At 43.6% G+C, this 11,918-nt stretch overlaps 1 protein-coding gene across 1 annotated transcript; it reads right to left on the bottom strand.

Moving 5' to 3' along the window:
• Positions 1 to 8,162: 8,162 nt before the first annotated feature.
• Positions 8,163 to 10,598, bottom strand: LOC146798484 (uncharacterized). Its single transcript, XM_085627977.1, has one exon. The coding sequence runs from the start codon at positions 10,596 to 10,598 to the stop codon at positions 8,163 to 8,165; it is 2,436 nt and encodes an 811-aa protein (XP_085484103.1).
• Positions 10,599 to 11,918: the final 1,320 nt, after the last annotated feature.

The raw sequence follows: 11,918 nt of genomic DNA, 5'->3' as shown, positions 1-11,918 counted from the left end.
AAATATTTGAAGAGTGGGTGTATAAAAGAGTGTCTGCTTGTATCAGTGATTGTATAAGACAGTAAGTATGTGTTAGTATCTGCATAAATAACTGATGTGGTGTGTGTATAAATAACACAGTTGGTGTGTATAACTATACACATGAGTAAATGGGTATGTGATTGATTCTTTGCATGACTGACTAGCTGTGTGAGTAACTCTATGGATGAGTGGCAGACTGTGACTGTATGTACAGGTGTATGAGTGCATATTATAGTACTGTATGAATGAGTAACTGCATCTATAAGAGAGCGGATGTGAGTGTAGACCTAGGAAATAGTGGGTGGTATGTAGTATCTGGCATTGTTGTGTGTATGATTTCAAAAATAGTAGTCTGTATTTTAGAGTGCGTGTATCAAAGTTTATATTAGGCCATCAGTATGTGCATCAGATGATCACGTGGTTGATGTCATCAGTGATGTCATTTGAGATGTCATCAGTGATGTCATCCGTATTGTCACTGACCATGTCATGAGTGATGTAATATGTGACGTCATCACCAGCTCATTGCAGGTGCGCGAGTTATAGTTAGCTCAACTAACTATAACAGGCAAATTTCTCTGGTTTTATATGAGTCAAATGTCCAACTAACTATAACGTCCCTGAAACCTATGGTTTTTGGAGTGAATTTCTAAGGTTTTTTCAATGCTAATTCCTAACTATAACGTCTATAAAACCTATGTTTTTTTTAGTGAATTTCGAAAGTTTTTTAAATGTTAATTTCATATTTTAATATTTATAAAACCTATATTTTTTCTATTTTTTTTGTAATATTTTGGAACTCTATTATCCTTTTTTTTAAATTAATTAAAAAAATATGTAATGTTTTATATCTTCCAAAAAAAGTATCTTTATCCTTTTTTTTCTTGTTGAGAAAACTGATGTGCCGTACCGGTAGTGTACCAAGCTCCATCAGCACGCGAATCCTATCCGCCATATTGCTAAACTCGTAAAGGATGCACATTTCGTATCCGACGGGTTCCCGCATAACGTCATGTACGTATGAGGTCGCGCCCGCTGCACGTTGCGTATGCAACGAGTGCACGCTGCCAGGCCCTGTTTGCGTCATAGATGTATGCTGTCGCGCCGGGTACGCCATTCCCTAATTTTTTTTTTGTCTCAAAACTATATCTAAATAAGTTTAAAGTGTATATGAGAACAAGCGATAATCAAAAATATTTTAAACATTTATATATTTCTAACTGTAGTAAACTTATATTGTGGTAAATATATTTTCTCAAAATCGCGTCGGGTGCGGCCTCCTTGCGCGCTCGGTGCACGATTGCCATGTGACCTTAAAGAAAAGCATTTGATTGATTCATAACATTTCCCATTGTAACAGTTGGAGGCCCCACTCATTTTAGTCATTCTCTCTACAGCGTTTGATGAGAGACTCCTCTTCTGCTTATAGAGCTTTTTAAAAACGTTTTGCTATGTACACATATCTGACACTACACACAACATGCAACCATCATCTTCATCAATATTCATGCTCTGTAAAGTAGCCTTCCACCTGTGATAGTCATGCATCTAAAAGCTACATAACAGAAGTTTTCCCCACTGCCAGAGGTTACATGGTTGCATACGCTGTCCACAGCACAATGTAATGTGGTACGGCCCAGGGGCAGTATCATGCATAGATAATGAACACACGGACACAGATAGATAGTGGAAGTGAGTATGGGCACGTGCGTTCGACTTGAAGTACTGGGTTTTTCGGAACCCAGCGGTGCCAGGGGACATACCCAAAGACTTCGAGTTCTTCCTGTTTCAGACTACAGAAACACAGAGTCTTCTAGGTGAAGTCAAAGATCTAATTTATTGGCTGCAGCCAGTAACAGATATCCTAGAAGTACAACACGGTGTATATTCTCAGGAGACTGCTCAACCTTACAAAACCAGCCTTCTCTTTTATACAAAATATTATGCTTTAGGCAAACATTCCTTATTTTACAGTAACCATTCACATATTTCCACTACAAAGAAAAAGCAAAGTCATGATGACAAGCCCATTGTCCAGCTCTTAATCAATTACCCGGCAAGGCTTATTGCTTCCATCAGATATCGACAGATCCTCAATAAAAACGGTCACCTCCTCCTCGTAAAGCAAGTCATAAAGAAGGAAACAGGGACAGGTGTGTAGAAGATTAACCATGGTTTGTGTGTGATCAAAGGTTTTACGATATGTTGGGCCTTGATACTAATCTCGCTCGACCCCTGGGAAAGGCACTGGCCGAACAGGTTTGGCTTTGGGCGGTGGAGTCAGCTTGCCCAGGTCACTGAAAAGTCAACGAAGGTGTGCGTGTCCTTCAGACCCATGCTTGGCTTTAGTTCTGGGCCTATGTGAGGGCAATCACAAAATGGCTGTTGTTCTAAAATGGAACCTGAGGGATCAGGACGGAAACTATGATTTCAGGGTGATTTCTTCACCCGAACATGGCGAAAATGCTCATGCATAGTATCCTAATCATTTGCGGTCTGCTGATACCAAAATCGTCATGATACGACGATGTTTATAACACGGGTCCAAAATTTAAAGTACCACAGACCCTCCTTTTGCCCTTACATAGGCAATTAACCTATACTCACGTCAGTCTGAGTCCAGGTCTGAGTCCAGGTCTATATTCCTAAAGTCATTGAGGTGTTGCTGTAGCATCATCCTATTACTTAGCTCGTCCCTTGATACAGGTTTCCTTACACACGATGTAGCACGGAGGCCACATATTGCAGGAGAACACTGTATACACAGACAGAACAGTAAAAGAATGGCTAAGATCATCCCAATGAATATCAGAATTTTCCATCCCCAGGCGGATATCAGTTCCCAGAACCACCCCATCAATGACCAATCTCCTCTATCCACGTGAATAGATTCGGAGATCTTATGCAGTTTGGAAATGGCCTGGTAAACTGTCGGAGCAACTTGATTGGATCACTGTACATACCCCACCTCGGTCTGCAAGTATGACGTCTAATGCGACCCTGTTCTGAAGAGTCATAAGGCGATCCGACTGGAGATCAGCAGTCAAATTACCAAGGGCATCGGCGGTTTCAACTACCGTGGATTCAACCACCCTTGTCAATTGCCTTATGTTCCTGCTGTTAACCATAGGACCCCAAAACGGCAGAGAACTTTTCACGAAATCTCCAAACTCTTGTCCTGCAGTGTCATCTTGACTAATGACACCTCTAACTATCCTTGTCTTATGGTAATCTGCCGCGGCCGTGTAGGTGGGAGGCAACAGGAACGAAACAAAACATGTGCCCGAGAAGTCAGGGGGCAACCATGTATAGGCTCTATTATGGCAGATGAAATAGGTACCCTTAGCTGCTAAGAACGAAGGGGAAGTCTGAGACGCAAAGACATATGTCTCAGTGCAGATACTTCTCCCTAACTGAGCACTGGGATTCTTGCCATTACCTTGCAGACATAGGTGACCCTGATGGGGTACAACCCAAATCGGGAAGGATCCCCTTGCTCGCTGGTTCTCACTCAGAGCAGCTCCATATCCTGTTATGTTCCATCCAATATATGCTAGTGTCTCATCTCTCGGGATAGTCTCATAGGAAATGTCTTCCTTAATCATATCTACTATACCCTTACCTAGAGCACTATTCTTAGCATTATCCTTCACAGAACGTAGGGGTTGGCTTCATGAGCGTATATGAATATCGTTCTATATGCCCACACAGAACCATTATGGCTGAAAGGTAGGACCAGATAAGGGATACCTTTTTCAGTAGTATGAGGCATAAGACCACACACCCAACAATTAGTTGTGTTAACTACTAATTGGTGTTGGTGTAAAAGCTGAATGAATAAATTATTGACGAATTCTAATCTTCTAGAAGATTCGTGTTCAGGCAGAGGGTGAAAAGAATGCGAGGAAACAGTAGAAGGAGGTATGGGCTGTGCAGTGGGTGCAAATGTTACTTGAAAAGAGAATAAAACATATCCTATTAAGAACGTCATTATACTAAGCAACATGAAAATACATATTATCAAAAATCGTTTCTTTGTCATCATTGTACACATTCTGGCTTTAAAGTCCATCTGTTTGGCAGGTCTCTCATTCTCGACAAACTCCATCCTCTCTAATCGCTGCTCGTGGTGGTAGGGTGTTCTATGCTAAGGAATGCTTCTGTCAGTCCAGGGCAACTCCCTTAGACCGACCAGAACTGTCGACCTAACGTCTTCAGCTGCACTCCAAAGACTTGGGCAACCACGACCCTGCAGCTGAACCCGGATGGCGGTTCGAAAAAACACAAAAATAAGCAAGTTTCTCAGATGAGAGAGCTGCACTTTCAAAAATAGCAAAGAAAAAAAAGAATTTTTATTTGTCCATAGTTCTCGGCCTCAAATTATAGTGATTCTTTCCAGATACTGTCTGATCTTGGAACAAGAGTTCAGGCTCTGTAGTGTCCAATCGAATTGACGGTGGCACAGCTTCTTGCAGAATGTCGTCACTTTCTTTCTCAGAAATTATTCCTTTTACATATGCATTGCTAAAAGGCAGAAAACGAGGCACAGTCTCAGTCTCAGAATCAGCGATTCCCTCCTGGACCCACCGGTCGTATGGTAGAGGCAAAGGGACCCTCTTGCAGTGTACGCCGTGAATCCAGTTCTTTTTCCCTTTTACTCGAACAGCTGACCTCGTTGCAAGAAGAACGAGCTGGGGGCCGGTCCAACGGGGCTCATCATCATTTGTCCTTTTGAAGTTTTTGACCAGCACCCATGATCCAGGATTGATAGGATGTCCTGGAGCTTCAGAGACCTGAGGCAGAGTATCATGCACCTGTTAGTGTAAAACATGCAATTTAGCCGTCAATTCATACAGATAATCAAGTAATACGGGGTGTTCGATCTCACTGAATTTTGTCGGCCTTGGCACTCCCCATATGTTGGCCGGGCGGCCGAACAAAATTTCATAGGGACTAAGTCCCACTCGCGAATGCACAGTCATTCTTGTTGATAGGAGTGCTAAAGGCAGGGCGTCAGGCCATTTAAGACCAGAGCTCGCTTGAATCTTGGCCAGCTTCAATTTTAAAGTGCCATTATAGCATTCTACTAGTCCAGCTGATTGGGGGTGATTTGCAGCGTGAAACTTCTGCTGAATACCTAGCCCTTCACATACTTTCTTCATCACCCGACCCACAAATTCACTCCCATTATCACTCCAGACCATTCTCGGCATTCCAAATCTGGGGAAGAATTCTTTAACAAGGGCTTTAGCTGTGGATAAGGCAGTGTTGTCTTTTAAGGGATATGCTTCTACCCATCTTGAAAAGGCACAAACAACAATGAGTACGTATTTCAAATTGTTGCACCTGTCCATGTGGATGAAATCTAGCTGCAAAACCTCGAACGGATACGTTAGAGGCGCAAAATGACCAGCTGCAGTTGGGGTTCCCCTACCAGGATTGTATTTCAGACACACCATGCAATTCTTGACCACATTCTCTGCACATTTAGGAATTCCAGCATTTTGCCATACTGGAGCCAACAACTTACAAATCCCTTTCACACTGATATGAGCCATTCCATGTGCCATCGTAACCACTGGAAGTACATACGCATCAGGCAACAACCATCGCTGATGCTCTGATAAGTCAATCCAACAACCATTCGAGTCCAATTTACCCTTGCTTTCTCTCCACATACTCAATACTTTCTCTGAAGCTTCGGCTTGAAGGGACTTCACATTCTCTATCGTGTCTTCACACATTCCAACATCACCAACCCATATTGCTGGGCCCGCAACATAGATTCAATTCTTCACATCCTTTGCTGTTTCTTTAGCGATTTCGTCAGCAAATGCATTACCACGACCAACATCATCGGTAACCTTCTTGTGTGCACTGCATTTCACAATCGCGACTTGTAACGGCAAGGTCAGTGACTCAAGAAGCTCATTCAGCAACTGACCATGCTGTATTTTAGTTCCATGTGAAGTCAGGAACCCACGTTCTTTCCACAATCGTCCAAAACTATGAGCCACGCCAAACGCATACTGACTGTCAGTATATATGGTCACTTTCATTCCTTTCGATAACACACACGCTCTCGTAAGTGCAATCAACTCTGCTGCTTGAGCTGAATTATGTGGTATATGTGCAGCTTCAACAATCGTATGCAAAGTCGTGACAGCATATGCTGCAGTCGTATCACCATTCGGAAGCTTGAAGCATGAACCATCCACCCATAAGGTACCATCACACTCTACAAGAGGAGTATATTTAAGATCTACTCTCCCTTTCGTTTCTTCTTCTGTCCTAAGAAAACAATCATGCTGTTCAACATCATCTGTCTCTACTGGAATCGGCAATAACGTGGCTGGATTTAACGTATTGCACCTCTTTATGTGCACATGACTCGCTAACAGTGTCAACTCGTAACCTGACAATCGAGCGCTAGTTAAGTGCTGTGTCTTGGTTCTGTTTAACAATGTGTCCACTGCATGTGGAACCATCACAATTAACATGTTATTCATTACTAATCCAGCAGACTGTCGAATAGGAACAGCTGCTGCCGCTGTGGCTCTCAAGCAACTCGGCAATGCTTTAGCTACCGGATCCAAAGTCGACGAAAAATACGCGCATGGACGCTGCTTATCTCCAAAAGACTGTGTCAACACTGACAATGCACAACCTTCTTTCTCATGGACATACAGTGTAAAAGGCTTACTGTAGTCGGGGGTACCCAACACAGGAGCCGAACACAATGCATTACGCAATTCGGAAAAACTTTTCTGACAATCTTCAGATCATGGAACGGGATTCGGTGTATCTTTACAGGTTAATGCTACCAAAGGTTTGGCCAGCAAAGAAAAAATTGGTATCCACTGCCTACAGTATGATGTAATGCCCAAGAAAGCACGTACTTCTCTCTGTGTCCTTGGCACACTCAATTTTGCAATTGTCTGAATTCTTTCTGGGGTCAGTTTCCTTCCCTCCTTCGACAAGAGATGACCTAAGTAGGTCACTTCTTGTCGACAATATTGCAATTTTGAAAGAGACACTTTGTGATGCAAATCAGATAAATGACGCAACAACGACAAGGTGGCTTCTTTACAAATTTCTTCAGTATCTGCGGCGATTAGTAAATCATCAACGTACTGAATGAGGGTAGCGCCATGAGGTAAAACAATTTCATCAAGCTGTGTTTTTAAAGCCTGACTATATATTGATGGACTTTCACAGTAGCCTTGAGGAGCGCGTTTGAAGCGGAAGCTTCGGCCTCCTAGACTGAAACCAAAAATATCTCTACTCTCCTCAGCGATCTGGATGCTGAAGAAAGCATTCTTCAAGTCAATCACCGAGAACCAAGTGGCGGAAGCTGGAATCATAGTCAATAGGGCAGTGATATCAGGAACAACTGGAAACTGTGGCACAACTATTTTATTGACCTCTCTAAGATCAATCACGAATCTGTAAACAGGTGGCTGAGAAGGGTCACTACGTTTCAAAACAGGCAAAACAGGACTATTGCAAACGTTGCCTCTTGTCTCTTCAATTACATCTTTTTCAATTAAATCATAAATAATCGCTAGCAACGCGTTTTCACCTTCACTGGAGATCTTGTATTGGGGAATGCGTGGCAATTTAACATCGGTTTTCAATGTCACAACATATGGCGGTATTTCCAAAAGACCCACATCATTAGGACCAGTGGCCCAAAGAGTATCAGGAAGAAACGACAATTCGGTTGGGAGTTTATCCTTCGACAAATACATTGGAGAGATCACTTTCCTACCCAGTGTAAGTTGTACTCCCGAAGGAGAACAATATAATGTTGCATACAATCTTTTTAACAAATCCAATCCCAGCAGGTTTTCACCGCAACCTGTCGTTTGGATAAGGGGTGCTTCCAATTCACAAGGTCCAACAGAAAGGGACATAGGACTAGAGATCGGATTCCTAACCGGGGCGCCAGAAAAACCTACCGAAACATTCATCTTGCCAGACAAAGGTGCGCCAAGGAGTTTTGAGTGCATAATAGAACTCTTTGCAGCACCAGTATCCAACAGAAAAGGCTTTGACACACCTGATGTAGTCACCTTAACATACGGTCCACCTTGATCTACTGGAACTGAAACAACTCCCTCTCTTTGTCTATGGCTGTCCTAGCAGTCATTACCTTCCATATTCTCATCTTCTGCATAGTAGTCGTCAGCATAGTACTGAGCCGTCCTACCAGACGCGTTATTTTGCTGGTCGAAACTATTCATTGAATTCTGAGATGGAAGGGGACGCGCGTTCTGGGGAACACTTCCACGTCCTCTACCTCTAGGAGCCTGTTGAACACCTCGACCTCTTGCGCCAGAAGCACCATTCGTACGCTGTAACAAAATAGGACAACTATACTTGAAATGACCCTCTTCTTTACAATACGAACACTGATTGGGACCTACATGAACACGTCGTTGAGAATACTCGAACCTTTGCGAGTTTCTCTGAAACTGTTGAGGTTGCTGATAGTTACTCTGACCAACACGTGGCGGGAAAGCCTGTTGTAAAAGAACCTTTGTTTTTAGTTCTTTAGTTTTCTTTTCTGCTCTATCCTTCTCATCTTTATCCCTATTTTCGTAATATTGTGCAGTAGCCAATCCTTGCGCTGAAGAGGAAACGGCCCAAGAACTCTCTGAATCTTTCAATTTCTTACACAACTCGGGAAGCAAATTGTGCACAAACTTGTCAACAAACAACCGTTGACCACCTTCTGTACTCATATCTTGCCCACTGTGGTCGATAAACGTTTCCTCAAACCTAGTGAAGAAATCAGACACTGTTTCATCTTTCTTCTGCTTACACGCAGACAATTTATCCCAATTCACACGCATCGCAGGCATTAAAGACTTCATGTAAGTAATGATCCTAGCAGGAAGTTCCGCTACCAAAGGCTCAGGCTTGGCACCACCAACTTGTCTATCATTCGCAGTACTAATGTTATCCCATGTGTCACCTAGCTCTTGCGCGTGATCTGAATTGCGAATCACTCCCCACAAAGGCTGTGGAACAACGTTCCCAAATAACATGTCTATGTCAGCTAAATTCATAACACATGAGTCTGCAGTCTGTGCTAATTCCTTATAATATCCTGCAGGATTTTTACGGGGGTCAGGCAAAGTCTGCTTAAGGGCTAAAACTTCAGATCGCTTCCAAGGAACATGTATCCAAACACGCTGGAAATGAGCTGGCATAGCAACAATACCTTGAGCGGCATCAGCCGCAACGGCGTCCTTCCATACCGGAGGGACTTCTCTCATAGGGTATTGTCTTACCTTTTTATCAGATGGGTTATGTTCAAACAATGACTTAGAAGGACCCTCAATCCTAAAAGACAACAATGTCGCAACTGCTTTCTCAACATCGGGACCCATAATTGTGCCCTTTTCAAATTCAAATCGTACACGGCACAACTCCTGTGGATTCGCTTCTAAATCATTATCCTCCAATTCCTCACAAAGAAAAACACACATCTTTTCAAAATCGTATCTCTGTTTCGGTGCTTCCCATTGACGGAAGGCATTCATAATAGAATCCACATCATACCGTGAAGGGTAGATAACCCATCTACGCGCCATTCGGTCAAACATTTCTTTCTCTCGAGAATCAGGCAGTTGACTACGCGTCTGCTTACGTCTTGAATCAGGGGTCACACTAGTGGACCCGAAGAGGGGAGATATAAGGCTAGCAACAGTAGCAGTCATTCTCTGTCGCATAGAAGGAGAGGTTGACAAAAGAACGGGAGGAAAAACAGAGGGAAACAAGGCAAATGCAGATGCAGAAGCAGAGGCAGTATCGGGAACACCACCAGAAGAGTCGGTTGGTTCCATAGGCAAAGTCGTAGGAAGTACAGGTGGAGTAGGCAGCAAAGGTGGCGGCCCTTGAGGGGGCTGCACCATAGGAGTAGGAGCCAGCTGAAGAGGAGCTGGCGGTTGTGGAAGAACTTGAGGCACAATATTTGGGGGTTGCACAACTAAAGGTTGCGGAGGTGCTGTAGCACTCTGCACATAAGGGGGTGGTGAATTCAACAAGTGTGACATTAAAGGGTCTTTCTCCATTTCTTTTGACGCATCTTGCTGAAGAAGCGAAAAAACTGGATAACATTTATCGATCACCATGTTACGTTGCCTGTGCCACTGCTCACTTATCTGTTCTTCTTCATTATCTTTAAACTGCATAGCAGCTTGCATTACCGTAATACCCTTTTCTCTCTTATTTCTTTTCGCTAATTTAATTTCCTTCTGTTTGGCTTCCTTACGCCATAGGCGGAAAGAGTCAAACATCGCCGGCCGGGCTTTCTTCTTAAAAAGTTTAACCTCCAGATTATCCAGAATCTCTGTGTCAAAACTACCATTTTGGGGCCATTTTAAAACACCATCTTTCCTGGTGTATCGGATCCATACTTCATTATATGCGAGGGGGCCTATGCCATGTTTCACATATAGTTCATAAGTTGGAGTTCCAATCGGAGGAACCGGACACGAGTCCTCCAATCGGGAATCCCTATTACAACCAAGACAAAACAAATTTCCAAATCTGCTAAAACCAGGCATCTTCGCTCTCTAGTCTAGCTTCAAACTTCAAAGGATTATCGAATACGATAGTCTCGTGAATACACGAGTCCCTCGGCTTTGGTACTTGCAAGTTCCAAATCAAAGATCCCAAGGGGATACCAAACTAAAAACCAAACTAAAGACTGGGAGATGCTCCACTTATACTTAACTGAGATATCGATGACGTCACCAGAAGACTCGTCTATCGTTTCGCTCTACCAAATCATCAAGGGTCCAAAACAGGGCGATAGTCAGGGCAGCAGTCCTTCGTAGCCGTCGGGAAGTGGGGAACCTCGCAGCAAAGTCTTTCGGACCACGTCGACATGTAGGGGTCGATGAAGTGGCGGCCTTCCTCCAGAATTTTCACACAAAGCTCCTCACGAACCTCTGGCTTGGACCGGTACCGCTGATATCGCCCCACATTGGGCGCCAACTGAAGTACTTGGTTTTTCGGAACCCAGCGGTGCCAGGGGACACACCCAAAGACTTCGAGTTCTTCCTGTTTCAGACTGCAGAAACACAGAGTCTTCTAGGTGAAGTCAAAGATCGCATTTATTGGCTGCAGCCAGTAACAGATATCCTAGAAGTACAACACGGTGTATATTCTCAGGAGACTGCTCAACCTTACAAAACCAGCCTTCTCTTTTATACAAAATATTATGCTTTAGCCAAACATTCCTTATTTTACAGTAACCATTCACATATTTCCACTACAAAGAAAAAGCAAAGTCATGATGACAAGCCCATTGTCCAGCCCTTAATCAGTTACCCGGCAAGGCTTATTGCTTCCATCAGATATCGACAGATCCTCGGTCACCTCCTCCTCGTAAAGCAAGTCATAGAGAAGGAAACAGGGACAGGTGTGTAGAAGATTAACCAGGGTTTGTGTGTGATCAAAGGTTTTACGATATGTTGGGCCTTGATACTAATCTCGCTCGACCCCTGGGAAAGGCACTGGCCGAACAGGTTTGGCTTCGGGCGGTGGAGTCAGCTTGCCCAGGTCACCGAAAAGTCAACGAAGGTGTGCGTGTCCTTCAGACCCATGCTTGGCTTTAGTTCTGGGCCTATGTGAGGGCAATCACAAAATGGCTGTCGTTCTAAAATGGAACCCGAGGGATCAGGACGGAAACTATGATTTCAGGGTGATTTCTTCACCCGAACATGGCAAACATGCTCATGCATAGTATCCTAATCATTTGCGGTCTGCTGATACCAAAATCATCATGATACGACGATGTTTATAACACGGGTCCAAAATTTAAAGTACCACAGACTCCTTTTTATTACCAGGGTCACATATCCAGTGACGTCTGTGCTGAA

Source organism: Triturus cristatus, chromosome 9 (genome assembly GCF_964204655.1).
Source record: "Triturus cristatus chromosome 9, aTriCri1.1, whole genome shotgun sequence".
Classification (NCBI taxonomy): Eukaryota; Metazoa; Chordata; class Amphibia; order Caudata; family Salamandridae; genus Triturus; species Triturus cristatus.
The sequence above is the reverse complement of the archived record's forward strand: the minus strand, read 5'-3'. Positions and strand labels throughout refer to the sequence as shown.

Bases quoted from the DNA above. Each gene is read 5' to 3' on its own strand.
- LOC146798484 (XM_085627977.1), bottom strand. From the start codon at position 10,598: ATGCCTGGTTTTAGCAGATTTGGAAATTTGTTTTGTCTTGGTTGTAAT.